The 15,866-nt window shown below is 45.0% G+C and overlaps 1 protein-coding gene across 3 annotated transcripts in view; it reads left to right on the top strand.

The window, feature by feature from the left end:
- Adcy2 (adenylate cyclase 2) overlaps nt 1-15,866 on the top strand; it is a 381,912-nt gene that overhangs the window by 350,963 nt on the left and 15,083 nt on the right. For all 3 annotated transcript variants that reach the window (XM_036206713.1, XM_036206711.1, XM_036206714.1), the window contains 2 exons: nt 6,923-7,069; nt 9,107-9,214. In XM_036206713.1, the coding sequence (XP_036062606.1) occupies nt 6,923-7,069; nt 9,107-9,214 (255 nt within the window). The remainder of the gene's footprint in view (nt 1-6,922; nt 7,070-9,106; nt 9,215-15,866) is intronic.

Raw genomic sequence — 15,866 nt, 5'->3', positions numbered from 1 at the left:
GTATAGCAATCCTCTCAAAGCAGGTTTCTTCCTCATCACCTGTGTTCTCTGACCTAAGCAGCTTTCTCAGAGACCTGTTTATTATTGATCACAAGTAATTAAGTCACTGTACATATTAAGAAGTTTTGTTTTTGTTAGTGGTACTAGAGCCTATTATACTTTTAGCTGTTCCCAGGTTTTATTTCTTTATTATTGTGCTTTATGTGACTGATGTGTGTGATTAAAGGTTTACATGTGTCGTGTTTGTGAGTGTGTGTGTGTGTGTGTGTGTATGTGTGTGTGCATGTGGAGGTCAGAGGTCAGCTTTGGGAAGCTGGTACTCTCCACCTGTGTGTGTTCTACAAACCAGATTCATGTCCGCCGGCTTGCATACCAAGCACTGTTACCCAGCAACCACCTCGCTGGTCCTGCTCATTTCATCCTAAGTTTAGCCTGATTTTACTATTGCCCTACGAACCAGCTGGCGCTGTCCTAAATACAGAAATGGACAGGACAGAACGGCCACTCTTGGCTCCTCTTGGGGACAGCAGTCTGTCAACACATATCAAGAGTGTGCCTTTCAGGATCTGGGGAGGCCACTGCAAGGAAAGGATCCCTGAATCTGAAGAGAAAGTACTAGAAACTAGCTGGGAGATGAAAGCAGCAAGTGGCAGGGAAGAAGATTCTGGGCTGCATGGAAGGGCTGAAGGGGAGACGTGGAAACTAGAAGCATTTTGGCTGGTTACGCTTTTAGGCTTTGGAGCAACACAGTTCAGCTGAGATTCATTCTGGATGAGGACTCAGAGGCTTCCAGCCTGAGGAAACAGGATCAGCTGAGAAACTAGCAAGATGAGGTGGCTGTGGCTTGTTCTGTCTCTCTGATCTTCCAGCGTTCACCCCAATACCTGGCTCAGTTTTGATTTTATTAATAAGAACTTTTAAGATTCCAACTACAGACGTGGGAGAGCCACGGTGCCAGCAGGAAGGGGGCCCAGATGGAATGCCACAGCACAGGCCTGCCCCCACTGAAGTATCCGGGGCCAGCAGTACAGTCCCTTCCCTTTATCTTCCTTGTCTCTTTATTCCATGCAAGCTTCCAGGCTGGTTTCTTTCCTTCTTCAGTAACACTGGTCCCTTTTGTGTCAGTATGAGCTGAATACTGGAGAACAAGTTAAAGGGAAGAACGATTCATTTTGGTTTATGGTTCTAGAAGAGTCAGTCCATTGTAGTGCCCAAGAAGAAGGAAAGGGTAAAATGTGGAGCCAGAACATCTGTAGAAGACACTCCCAGTGACAAGCTTCCTCCAGTGGCCCTACCCCTGATGTTCACTACCTTCCAGTAATATGAAAATGGTCCATCGAGGGATTAAATCATCTGTTAGGTCAGAGCCCTTGTGGTCTGGTCATCTCTGAAAGCATCTTCTACAGACACAGCCGAGGAGTGCTGGATTGCTTTCCCAGGCTTTCTTAACGCAGCCAAGTTGACAATCAGCACTGTCTTGGCAGTAATTGAGAAGAGGAAGAGGAAGAGGAAGAGGAGGAGGTAGAGGAGGAGGAGGAGGAGGAGGAGGAGGAGGAGGAGAGGAGAGGAGAGGAGAGGAGAGGAGAGGAGAGGAGAGGAGAGGAGAGGAGAAGAGAAGAGAAGAGAAGAGAAGAGAAGAGAAGAGAAGAGAAGAGAAGAGAAGAGAAGAGAAGAGAAGAGAAGAGAAGAGAAGAGAAGAAAGAGCCTGGAGCTGTGCAGCATGGCCTCATATCTTAGCCCCAATGCTGCCTACTTCTGCAGCCTTCTCATCTGGGTGCTTTCTAGATCTAAGCCTTGGTCTTATCATTTATAAAGGGAGAAAGGGGGTGACTTGCTTTGCAGTTGTGCTGGGTAGATATGTAATGAGATACTTAGATGGTACTGTGCACAGGGAGGGCAGGCATTTCACAGAGTATCACATGGGGTCCTTCATCCACCCACATAAGACCAAAACCAGGGAAGCAGCTTCCCCATGCCTCTGTGTCATGGTGTGTGGGTGATGGTTGCGTTTGGAGTCAAGCACTGGTGCTTTGGACATCCTCCACTACACAGAAATTTTCTGGAAAAAAAAAATCCTAGTAAAATGGCATGGCTTGTCATCACCTACATCAGCAAAAGTCCTTGCAGTTTGTCCTATTTAACCCCTACTCATTGCATCTGTATAAAGCAGAAATTAACCTGCCCTCAGAAACTTGACTCAAGAATTATTTAGTCTCTGTAAGAATTCCCTGAAACTTTTGTCTTGGTAAGTATCACTTGCTGTGCCTCTGCCCAGAGCCTGGCATGGAATGCATTGCTCTGAATCCAGCTTCACAGGCACACCCTTGCCCCTCCTCTGGTCATCCCACACAACCACCCTATAGAAGGAGAGCTCATGATGGGCACCCAGGGACGGGTCCTCTCCACTGCGCATGGCTGGAATGTTTCTTGGAAGCCCCTTAAATACACATCAGAGCTCACTCTCATCATTAGATGAGAAGACTGCTTTGTTACCTGATGACCCTTTTCTGTAGACCCAGGTGAAGGGGGATTATCTGTAAATTTAGCCAGTCAGCCTCCTTTGGGGAACCAAGTCTTGATCAGCAGACATTCTGGGGATATACTTTATAAATGAAAGCCTTTTGAGTACTTCCAGCCCAATGCCCACAGCATTCCTTATCTAGGAAAGCAATAGACAGGTTTGCACTGTACTTTCAGGAGATAACTAATTACATGAGGCCCTAACAAATTAGTCATTGCCTGACAGTTTAGGATCATGGGGCTAAACAATTTATACACATGTCAGTAGGGTAATGGGCAAGACCAGAAGGCCTGGTAAAGTAGCTTGGATCAGGAAGAGAAAATACCAGCACAACTCTGGACACTTTCTAGAACACACCAAACTCCTTCCAGCCTGGTGAGATGCCCCAAGCATCACCATTCCTGGGTATAAGCACCCTCCACCATGGTTACTTTTATGTCCTCAGTGTTTATCGCTCCAATCTCCAGTCCTTTGGGGGAAAGGGTATATTTGGTTCGTTCATCTTTGTCCCTAACTGCTGAAACCTGGCCATTTCTCTACAGCATGTGTATGAGTCCATGTGTGTGTGTGTGTGTGTGTGTGTGTGTGTGTGTGTGTGTGTGCACGCGCGCGTGCACGTGTTGTGGAACAGGGCATTAAAGTGACTCTTGGGTTGTGACACTACAGACATTGACTCTTGTATTCCAAAGAAAGCACCAAAAAGTGGGCAGAGCCTGGGAATGCTCTCCTTGAAGCCCAGCTATAGGTTCTGACCTGTATAGAACTAACTGGGAGACGCGGAAGAGGAGAGAACATAGTGGAAGTGAGACTCCTTCTGAGGGGCATCGTGGACCCTTCCCATAACCTACAGCCTAGTACTGACTGAGTTAGGACTCTGAATAGTCCTGGGAAGGTCCTGAAACTCAGGATAGAGATAATGAGTCCTGACATTTGAAAATGCCAAGAAGAAGGTGTGATCGGGTGTCTAGGCCCACAGGGCTGGGAGATTGAGACTATAACTAGACAGCCAGGATTTAGGAAAGTAAAGAGGCTAGGTGTTTTTCAGGGACCAAGGATGAGAATGAGCACAGACAAGGCCCTGTTCACAAAATTCCCTGGAGAAGTAGACAGACTCTACCAGAGAACCGGGAAGAATAGGCTGAGAGCACAAGACTAGGAGAATGATGGCAACCAGTTACATGCCTAGTGTTCACCACATGGGACAGTAAATGTCCAGTGAAGGGCATGTAGTAAGGAGTCAGCAGTAGACCCTCAAAAACATCCACAGGAGAAAAGCCAGGTGTCACTGCGCAGGGAGGGTAATGCAGTCGGTGAGTAAATGCAACAAAGTTGACCTGGACCCCAACCACCTGCTCTCCCCTGGCTCTCCATCCTGGGTGGTTTGGGAAAGAACATGGCCAGAAGACTAAGGCTTGCCAAAGAAGTTCCAGGTAGGTAGAGTGAGGAAAGTCCTGCTGTATCCCCTTCCTCACCACAGTCAGCAGGCCCGGGGTTTGATTACTAATTGGACTGGGTATTTTAATTATTGATGAAAGGATTTTGTATTACCCCAGCTGATAAGAAAACCCTTGGGATTACCCCAGGCTTTTGTTCAGCACAGGGGGAGAACTTGCTACATTACTTGGTACAAATTAATGGGGACAGTGGACACAGAAGTGATGTCTTCATGATGACCCTTTCATTCTTTGCGTTTGTTCAATGGTGTCATCACGTGTATGTGTCTGAGTTTGGTGAAAGGTTTTGGTAGCCGTATGAGTCACCCATTCCTAGCTGAACCATAGAATCTTCTCAAGGGTTACCTGCATGTCTCCATCCAGTCCCCGGATCCTCTGGAGTGTGCCCAGGTTTAGGCTACCCACTGGTCAGAATGTGGTTCTCTCTGGCTCCTACTCAATCCAGAGGCTGAGAGCTGTCCATCAATTCAGATTATGCTTTCAAGACTACAGGTTTCATCAGTGACAAAGAATCTGGAAAGCTCTGGAGTTTCCTTGGTTTCAAGTATAGTGGTCTCAGCTTACCCTGAGCATTTCTCTAAAGATTCCAGATGACTAATTTTCAGCAGAGAGGGTGAACAGTATACAGTTCATGGGGTCTACTAGCTTGTATGGTCTGCCACAAATGCAGAGATTGGTCCTAACTCATCTTCCAAGCCAGCTGAAAGCCTTATTGGGTCCCTCAACTCTTCTGAGTCTCACTTCCTCCTGACCTCAGCTGTTCATCAGAGTCACAAGCAGTACATCCCTGGAGCTTCCTGAAGTGATGTGGATGCTCAGAACCCATCCTTAAGGATGAAGCTCATGTGGTCAGTGGGGAAGCCCAGATACTCACCTTCTTAGAAACCTCATAGCCGGTTTCTTTACGCATTCCTGTGTGACAGCCACAGCAAGAGATGACTAGCAGTCAAAACAACCATACATTCCATCTAGTCCCACTCCCAAATATCTTCAAGACCCCAGGAGAAGAGAGAAAAATGAACCCACAGGATCCACAGTGGCAGGTGCCTGATTGAAGCAAGTATAGCCAGCCCATAGTCACTTGGCAGACTCTACATAGAGTATCACTTAAACCTGAATGGGGGTAGGCCCCAAGGTCAACCTGAGTAATTTCAGCTTTGGACAACTGATGCGATTGCTCTGTGCCTCAGTTTCCTTACCTGTAGGAAGAAAGCAATAGCATAGGCTTCGTCAGATTGCAGTCATGTGTAGTAATGAAGGTACTGTGTTCCTAGATGAGTGCACCCTATCATGAGATGGGTGCTCAGTATGTGATGGCTGCTAGCCCACCTATGCTTCATTCCCAGGACCACTGACAGCCGCCAATGTCAGCAGAGGGTACAACGTACACAGAATGGCTCCTAGTGTTGCTAAATGTGCCCTTAGCCTTAAGCAGAGAATCGGTGCATCTTTTAGGACTTGCATTAAATGAATTTGACCAAAATGGGCTCCCTTTGCTCTTATCTCTTTTCCGGTGCCCTGACTCCCAAGCAGTAGCCAGCATTACTGGAACCTGGCCTTGGCAGTCTCATATTGTCTACAAAGGATATGAAGTTTAGTTCAGAAAACAGCTTTGCAGAGAGACCTGCGCTGCACGCCAACTCAACCACACTGAGTGAAGAGAAGAGAGAGATCCTTGATGCTATTGTTCTTGTGGCATTCACAGATTTGGAGACAGTAGCTGAATGCACTACAAAATGAAAGGTTCTGGGAATAGGATCTTGGCATGAATCTGATTTTCCTTGAAGCTGTTGTGACCTTCCTTTGGGTTGCCATGCCCTAAAGTGTTTATTATGAGGCTACTCTGAATACAAAATAGTCCCTCTGAGAGGTACCAAACCTGGATGGCAGTGCTATTCAAGTATGCACCTTGCCAGAGGATTGGCCTAGCTGCTGTGGGAGCAGAGCTCTCTGGCAGTGTTCATAGAGAGTGGCACCCTCTCCCCCTACTCAGACGCAAGGGCAGCACCAGCCATTCGAGTGCTGTTCCCACTCTGAGGCTGTCTGTCTGTTTAACTGGACACTCCTCATACTTCCTGGCCAAGTGAGCCTTTCCCATGCTGTACTGTAAACCCAGTGGTACTAGGCTGTTCTGCCTGTGCTGCAGACAGGTTCTCCATACTTGGAATGAACCCACCCAGAGCCCTTCCTTCTGAAACCATTGGATGTGAAGGTATCACTCTACCATGGGAAAACAATGGAAAGGCTCACTTGAAACTGTAAGGCAGGATGCTGCAGCTTTACTGTCATTATACAAAGGACTGGACTCTGCTTGAAGTGAAAGGATATTTTAACTACATGCATCTGGGATTTCATACTGTGTGAATAAGTGGCCTGAGGGGCTTCATTTTTTCTGGTGCAATTGAAGGAATCACTTGAATAGTTTTATCTTCTTTGCAGGACCCAATAAAAAGGAAAAAACAGACTTACATCCAAAGGATGAGGCCATAACACACTATTTTAATACTGTTTTGTTCTTTGAGGAATGGATCTTACTTTCCTTCAGTTGGCTGGAGGGCATGTTGTCCTAACTCAGCCTCTGATAGATTACAACAGTCTGAAGCAGAAAGGACAGGTTTCACTCAAGGATTCCTACTGATAGCTGGTGGCCGATGGAACGTAGATTTATCTGTCTCAGTGGCACCTGTGGAAGGGCCTAGAACTTGAGTTCCTGAAGGTCAAGATGGCATGTGTACCAATAGCATCTTTCAGGAAGGATGGAGAGGGTTCCGTGAAAACAGATGAATAGCCTTGAGTGGAAGCAGCCCTCGTGTGGCTGGTGCTGCCTGTGTGGCTGGCAAGGAGAGGGCACCACTCCCTGTGAACATTGCCATTTCCCCAAGCGCTCACATCTGAAGGGCCATGGTGGGGAAGGCCAGCGAATGCTCACGCCCTGTCCTTCCTTCAGGAGCTATATCACCAGTCCTATGACTGTGTCTGCGTCATGTTCGCCTCCATCCCAGACTTCAAGGAGTTCTACACGGAGTCAGACGTGAACAAGGAAGGCTTGGAATGCCTTCGGCTCCTGAATGAGATCATTGCGGACTTTGATGATGTAAGTGCTGAGACTTACCTGAAGAGCGGGGATGTCTCAACCCGACAGCATGCTTCCTAGACTGTTGAAATTAGTTCAGGACAGTAACATGCCTTCAGACTTGCCCTTCCACTTAACTCTTTTTTTTTCTGTTTTTGCTTTCTTTCTCTTTTTTTAGTTACTCTTCCCTCCTCTTCTCCCAGTCCTCCCCCACCCACCCCCCTCTGTTCCCATCCCAATCCACTCCTCCTCCGTTTCTGTTTAGGAAAGGGCAGGTCTCCCATGGATATCAACAAAGCATGACATATCAAGTTGCAATAAGACTAAGCACTTCCCCATGTATTAACGTTGGGCAAGGTGACCCAGTATGAGGAGTAACTAACCTAGGCTCGTTGGATCTCACAGAGACTGAACTGACAACCAGGAAGCCTCCATGGGACTGACCTAGGCTCTCTGCATTTATTTTACAGTTGTGTACCTTGGTCTTCTTGTGGGACTCCAAACAGTGGGAACGAGAGCTGTCTCCAACTCTTTTATGGGCTTTTGGGACCACCTAACGCTTGGTAGTTTGAGCTCAAGTCATATTCTGTACCATGCTCACTGGATAATTTGGAGGAGAAATACATTTTATTATAAAGCTAATATAACTGCAAGGGACAGCTACTAAAATCTGCATCTAATTCATTAGTAAGACTTTCTAGAAGGACTTATCCTCCAGGAAAAATATTACTGAGCCCTTTATATATTAAAATATAATCAATCTATTTATTGCAGTAGATTATTGGCATCATTTCCTATTTCAAGGTCTCTGGCAGACACTAAATTGAGCTGTATATGAATGGCATACTTTATTGTTGACAAAGCAATACATGTGTGGGTAATATATCATTTTCCAGAGGGGACATGGCATATATTTTAGGCTTAGAAATAGGTATCATTTTTCAACTTGTAATATTCTGTCTATTAGAGAATAATATGTCCTATTTTCTGGTAAGAAAGAAAAACCCACACCCGTGATTTCAAGGCCACTGCAGATGCACTATTATTATCAATATTATACAAAATAGAAGACATTTGTCTTCTGTGAGTGTGTGTTCATTCTGAATCATGAAGCTTTGAAATACGTGAGGATATTGTATAGCATGATGGTTTCAGAGGTACACAGTTGCTCGTGTCTTCTGGATCCTGTGTGTTTTTACTACCTCATCTCCACTGTGAGTTCCCTCTAGATGTTCATGGAGGAGTCAGGACAATCAAAGACTCCTGCTCTTATACCATGTGTATAGAGAAAGGCAGTGGCATGTTAGCTCCAGCTTGCCTGCAGCAAGATACAGGCTTCCCAGTGTTGGCAAGTGAGTGGCAGGAGCTGTGTGGATATGTGACACAAGGATTTTCTCACAGCCTTTAAATTTTCTGCCATTAAGCCCAGAAGGATATTCTCTGAATAGCAGAGTGCTAAGCAAGCAGCAAAGCCCCTGGTCCTTGGTGGATGCTGTTCATTTCAGCCTGCCCTCCTGACATAGGCCCTCCTGAGTCTCTCCCCAACCCTAGGCTTCCCACAGCTTCATCCTTCCTACTGTAGCAGCATGAGGGTGAATGCAGAAGCCTGTAACTGGTACTGAGACAGACATACTAGATTGGGGCTGATGGGAGGGTGAGGTGTTTCGTGGGGTCTTTATTCTCCTCGCCTCAAGTCCTCAACTGTCAAAAACTTGCAGACCCTGAAGGAAAGACCTTCCACACTGAATCAGTGTTGTATTGGTGCCTTTTACACGTGGGGCTGGGGATTTATTTGCAGCCTGTTTCTTGCATCATAATTTATGCTGGTTCCTTCCCTAAGTTTGACAGGCAATCTGTGTGCATCACAAGCACATCATTGTGTTCCCTTCCCCTCCAAGGTGACATGCTTATGAAATGCATAAAATGTCCGCTCCTAACATGCTGAGGTGGGAGGGTGACATGCCCTTTGTTTCGGCCTGGGATCCAAAAATGGCTCTGTAGAGCCAAGGATTCAAGTCAGCACCTGGCTAAGTAACAGTGATTGTCATTGCTCTGCAGCTGCTTTCCAAGCCTAAATTCAGTGGTGTTGAGAAGATCAAGACCATCGGTAGCACATACATGGCAGCCACGGGTCTGAGTGCTGTACCCAGCCAGGAGCACGCCCAGGTAAGTACACAGATGTCAACTACCGAGTGATGCATGGCTGTGTCCAGGAGTCATCCGGTAACCAGAACAGCTAGGCAGGGACCTACAACTCTGATGTGTGTATTACCTAAAGCTGACTGTTCATAGTCCCAGGAGAATAAATAAAGGAGTTCTAGAGACTTCTTAGAGTTCTCTGAACTCTGATTCTGAAGAAAATATGAAACAATCAGTAGTTAGTTGATTGATAGCAGGTAAATAGACATGTGTAAGGCTGAGTGCTCCACAGTCTCTCACTCTGCACGTTGTCCAGTTCTGGGTCTGGGTCTCTTTATTAATTCCTATCTACGACAAAAAGGACCTTTTCTGATAAGAGTTAAGAAATTCTCTGCCTATGAGTATAGTAATGTCATTAGGAGTCATTTTATTACAATGTTCCTTTAGCAGAATAATAGTAATAAGTTTTCCCCTAGGCCCATGACCTTTGAGTACTTTCAGTCAACCAAGAGTTGAGATTTCTCTCTTGCAGTGTTCTGTTCTGTGTTAATGTAGGCGTATTTGTGTGACTTGTTGGGTTACTAGAAGGGATCACTAAGTAAGATTCCCACCCTATCAAGAGAGTAGTCATCCTGAGTAGCACTCAGCTTAGTTTTTCACTCCTTGGTGGCAGAGGAGCAGGACTCGCCAGAACAGTTTCCTGAAAGCAGGGAGATTCGGGATATGAAGGGCTGAGTCCCTCGTTCCCAGTCCACCCACCCACACCTCCATTGGAAGAACTGAGAGACAACCTGGGCCCTGATCAAACAAATCTTCCAGAAGTATAGGGGAAGTCTCTTCCCATCCTAACATTCATGAGTAAAGAATAGGAAGAGGTGTTCTGACTCAAGAGGTATCCCAGGGTTTCTGTTGCTGTGATGAAACACCATGACTAAAAATAACTTGAGGGAGGAAATGGTTTGTCTCATCTTAAAGTTTGTGGTCCTTCATCCAGGAACCAGGAAGAGTACCTGATGCACAGACCAAAATGGAGTTCTGTTTCCTGGCTTCCTTCACTCACTTTCTTATACCACCCAGGACCACCTGCTCAGGGATGGCACCACCCACAGTGGTCCAGATCTTCCCACATCAATCATCAATCAAGGAAATGCCCCCACATACTTGTTGTCTACAGGCCAATCTGATGGAGGCATTTTCTTAATTGAGAGTTCCTCTTCCCAAATGAAGAGTCACATTGACAAAACAAAACTAACCAGCTATATTACTTTTCTATTGCTGTGAACAGACATTTTCTTTTCTTATAAAAGAAAGCATTCAACTAGGGGGCTTGCTTATAGCTTTAGAAGGTAAGTCCATGGCAGAAAGCATGGCTGCAGGCCAGCAGCCCTGGTGCTGAAGCAGGAACTGAGAACTTACATGTTGAAACAATTACCATTGAGGCAGAGAAAGAAACCAACTGGATTGGCATGGGCCTTTGAAACCTTAAAGCCTACCCTCATGTGTACTCCATCAGGCCTTACTCCTAATCCTTCTCAAACATTTCCAACAACTGGAGACCATGCATTCAAACGTGACTTGTAGGGGCTGTTCTCATTCAAAACACCACACTAGCACTAGAGATAATTCCAAATTATTCTGACTGGGTGGGTCATGTGTCCTCCACTTCAGTTGATTTCTTTAAGAGAATTATTCTAATGGCTGTACTAATTGATCAATGGGGAAAAGAAGGAGGAGAAGCAGGAAAAGAAACAGAAGAAATTCCTACCCTTGGACTCTCAGTGGTAACTTCTCAAGCCAGTTTAGAGCCTGAGGCAAAAGAAACAGTGTTGCCCTGTGCATGGTCTTGTGAATTTTTAATAGTTTGCGTTTTCCCACATAACAGTAATGTGTTGAAGTGAAAAATGTAAAGTAGGGGTTTTAAAATGTAGCATTATTTAAATGTAAGTATCTCGTTTATAACTAAAGCAGAACTCATTATAACTTTTGACTTTCTGTTTTAATAGAAGCAAACAGACTTTGTCAATGCCTTTAATGACCTGGAAAACCTTAGCTACTAAATGTAATGTGAAAATCCCAATGTGTGGACAGGCGTTCTTCCTTTGCCTCAGGCACTAAGATGCCCAGCATAGCGCTGTCAGAACCCATCTGTCTTGGTCCTCATGGCCTGACACAGCTGAGCACCACAGATGGAGGCCAGAAATCCAAAAGCGGAGGTTTTGGGTATCTGGTGAGAGCTGTCACAATCCAAAGATTAAAGTTTATCCAAAGATAAACTCTCTGGAACATTCCACAGATAGAGAAACAGTCAAAGAGCAGCCACAGACTTGACAAAGTTGAACAACAGATGTAGAGTAGGCTGCAGACCAGTATCAAAGGAGGGCTTGTGGGCCTCTGTCTGTCTGTCTGTCTGTCTGTCTGGAATTCTATACGGCTGCCTCTAACACTGCCTTGCCCTCCACTCCTCTTCCGTCCTTGCTTGCCGCTCCTCACCTGCTGCGTTCACATCTGAGCCTGAGTGTGAACACCATCAGGCATCTCTGCTAGTCTCAGTCGCTCGCTCTGGGCTCAGAGCCCTGACCCCCTGCCTTCATGAACGATATCCCTAAACATGTCCTCTTGTGCCTGATCTGGATTCTGCCTTCTGAGCAACACTGTAATTTACCAGTTCATCGTGCACCGAAAACAGCTGGCCTTCTGTGTCTGTCTCCTTATGGATACACTGATAACCTTTCTTCATGAGGCTCTTAGGAATATGACATTACTATTCAAAATATTTAATAGACTCCATGGTCTTCATGGACAATAAAAGGGCTAATAATGGTGGTGCAGACTCTATTTCCCATAATGATGCCACTGTCCTCTCTGGTAGAGCTGAGATAAGAGCACTTACAGCATAAATGGAATGTTATATGTCATCCTATCCATACAGGAAGTTTCTACCCAATACCAGCCATTTGTGATTACAAATTTTAATCTCAGCAGGTCTGAAAAGCAGAGTTTATTTCATTTTGTGAGGTAAAATATGGCATTCTTGATAAATGTCAATACTAACGTTAGTTACTTTTTCTAAAAAAAAAAAAAATGAATGTCATGTCTCTAAAATGTGCTTAATACCATTTCTAAAGTTACAAACAAAATATACTTATGTGAGCAAATATTTAGTTTTTTCAGGCAAACACTCAATTTGCAAGATATGTAGACTTTTTCAAGAATTAATTGGATTTTCTTAAATCCAAAAAGAAGCAAAATTACCTGAATTATGGCAGTTTGGAATGTGACTTTTATGTAGCATTGGCTCGGCATTGTCTATTTGTGAACTACATCCTTATCTACCCACCAATTACATGCAAAGGGGCCTGTCAGCACTCAGGCGGTCGGGCTTTAGTACCAGCCGCTGCTCGGCTTTGTTTGTGTTTTTAAAATGGGACGGCGAATTCTAATTTTAAGCACTAAGACAATGTGACTAGAAAATTGCATCACCTTAAGAGCTGGCTGTAGTTTTCAACAGAAGCAGGCATTTGTTAAGAGAGCAAACACTATGAAGAACAGGCTTAAACTTCAACCTGCTCCATCATTCTGTGACTTGTGCCCTGATGATCAAATGTCCCCTGACAAAGTCTATCAGAGTGTTTAAATTGGGAGCATGCTCATCTCCATGGCCCTTGGTTTTACCCTTGTGACTTCAGACTCCTCCAAGCCCCATCCTTGCAAACCATGTTGATTCCTTTCCCTAACTTTAAGACCTCAACCTGCAGTCGCCAACTGACAGTTCAGGGGTAATTTTCTTGACTTGCAGTGTTACCTTTTTAAAGACCATTTCAGTGAAGAGTGATCGTTCCCACCCATTGTCATTTCTGATGACAGTGAACAGCAGGAGCAGAAGTACTTGGTTCTCCTGTGTGGCCCTCTGCTGCTCGGTACAGCCTCCCTTGCTCCACCTCTGACTGGCTCTGCAGCCCCACTGACTGCAGAGGAAGCCCCTACTTTGTCCCTAGTCAGTGACCCTCAGTATTATCACTGGTGGCAATTACTTGACCAATTTTCATCTCTTCCCCCACCGAGTCTACCAAGAACTTAAGTCAAAGACAATGCAGAAGGAAGAAAGCTCACTTATCTCATGCTTGCGACCTCCTGTTGTAACGAACAACAATGCCTCCAGCTTTGATTCACAATTAGGAATAGCTCATCACCCCCTGCTCACACTTCCAGGTTGCAGACCACCACGGTGGGGAAGTCAAGGTGGTCACATTGCACCCACAGTCAACAGCAGAGAGCAGTGAACTCATACATGCATGCTAACCTTCCTCGAGCTTTCTCCACTCTTGTGCAGTCCAGAATGCCCTTCCCAGGGCATGATGCCCCCCACAGTGGACAGGTTTTCAATAACCAAGACAGTCCCCTATAGGCCAACCTCATCTGGACAGCCCCCATCGAGACTCCCTTCCTGATTTTAGATTGTGTCAAGTTGACAGTTATAACTGACCATCACATTGTTCATCCCAATTATGTGTCACCGTGATAGAAAGTTAACACTTCTACAGATCCCCCCTGGGTGTTGTTCTCCTCAGGTGAGGTGATGGGCTCCTGTCCACTATCACTAAGGAAACTAGACAAACCCTAACTAAACTCCAGGGGTGCGTGCTGAGCATATTACCTGTATCAGTGCTTATATCCTTTCACTTCCTTTTTAAATTATTTTAATTAAAATATAATGACATGATTTCTCCCTTCCCTTTCCCTCTCCACTCCTCCCCATGTTATCCACTTACACCCTCTCAAATTCATGGCCATGTTTTTCTTTAATTATTACTGTTTTACACACACACACACACACACACACACACACACACACACACACACACACAATTTTAAGTATAACCTGCTGATTCTATTTAGTGTTGCTTGTATGCATATGATTTCAGAGCTGACCACTTATATTAGAGAACCAGCTAGGGTCCTCATCCTGCAGGGGACTTATTTCTCCTCTTGGAAGTCATTGGTTGCCTGTATTCCTTTGTTTAGGGGTGAGGCCTCATGAGATTTCTCCTCCCACATTCCCATGTCTTGGGTGATGTCATTGTTCAGGTCTCATTGAAGCAGCCATATTGTCGAGGTATCATGGTCAAAGCTTCCCTCTCATTTCTAGGAAGTACAACCTCAAAGTGACTTCTTGGCCACAGTATTTCCTTCTCATCTTCTTTGATGGTCCCTGAGTCTTCCATACAGACATTGTGTTGTAGATGCATCCACTGGACTTGGTACCACAGGGGCAGCTCTTTTCTATATTTTGATCAGTTGTGGTTTTCTGTGATGATCTCTAATACAAAGAGAAGTTCCTTGGATGAGAGGTGACAGCTACACATAGCTATGGATATAAGGATAACTATAATGCAATTAGGAATTATTCTGGTCTAGTGATGTTATATGGTCATAAGTTGTCCCCTAAGATCCATGACATCACTAGCCATCCATAGTTGGCTGAGCTCCCAGTACTAGGCATGATTTCCAATCTGTCATGTGTCCAATTAGACAGCTGTTCCATCTTAATTGAAACCCTATGAGATGCTTAGGTTTTTGTCTTACTTTATAAGTGAGAAAAATCAAAGCTCAGAGAAGTTAAGTGACTCACCCAGAAATTACATATCCGGTGACTGGAGAACCTGGAGTTCAGTCTGCTTTGGTCTGACTCAGACAGTATTCACAGAGCATCTTCTGCAAAAGCTGGGGTAACAGCACACAGTGCTCTCTGCTCGCTGGGGAATTAGGTAGATGTCACTGCAGAACACTGAGAGGTAGGGTCAGACTTCCTGAGAACACCAAGTAGACAGCAATTCCTCCTTAGGTAACATCCTGAGGCCCTGCAAAACCAAGGAAGTTGGAATCTGATCATCAGAAGTCTCTAAACATAGAACATAGTTGCACAGCAAGTGACTGATGGGGAAGGGGGAGGAGGGTCATTTTAAGTCATTTGCATATTTAAAATCTCAGTAGGCATGGCTTTTCAGTGTCCCTTGTTAGTGACGTTTCCAAAACATCCAGCTTAAAATATATGCTCCAGAAACCAAATGTGTCTTCTCTGGGTAGCTAGGCATTTGGGTAGCTAGTTCAGTATCTGGAGGTATCTGATAGAAATTATTTGAGTCATAGGAGAAATGGCTGCTTCATCCTGCTATCAAGTATGTATCAAGGGCTCAGTTATCAAGAGCTTTCAGAAAGAATTGATTTCTTTCTCCAAACTGCATACATTTTTTTCTAGGTTTTGATGAGCCCACATGAGCTGTTGATACTGGGTTTGAACCCTACTTCCAGAATTCAACTTGCCTTACTACTGAGGTCGCTTAAAACCTCCAGCTTTCCCCAATACATGAGAACATATCAAGGGATGGATGTGGGGATGAAGGATGTGTGCTGTACCTTGATTCAGGATAACACAGTCCATTTCTTCAAAAAAGCAAAACAATAACAACCAAAAAATGATGTCCTCCTCAGTAGACAGCTTTGGTTTTACCATGGGAGATCTTGCTTGTAGAGTCCATAATGTGTTGTCCTGTTAAAAGGCAAAGTGTGTTCACCTCATGACACAAGCTTTGACCCCTAGTTCATTGTGAGCCATGGAGACAAATGTATTAGCAATCTTTGCTGCAAAATCTCACTGTACTTAAAAAATAGCATCATGGGC

The sequence above is a fragment of the Onychomys torridus genome, chromosome 15, assembly GCF_903995425.1.
Source record: "Onychomys torridus chromosome 15, mOncTor1.1, whole genome shotgun sequence".
In the NCBI taxonomy this organism is placed as follows: Eukaryota; Metazoa; Chordata; class Mammalia; order Rodentia; family Cricetidae; genus Onychomys; species Onychomys torridus.
The sequence above is the reverse complement of the archived record's forward strand: the minus strand, read 5'-3'. Positions and strand labels throughout refer to the sequence as shown.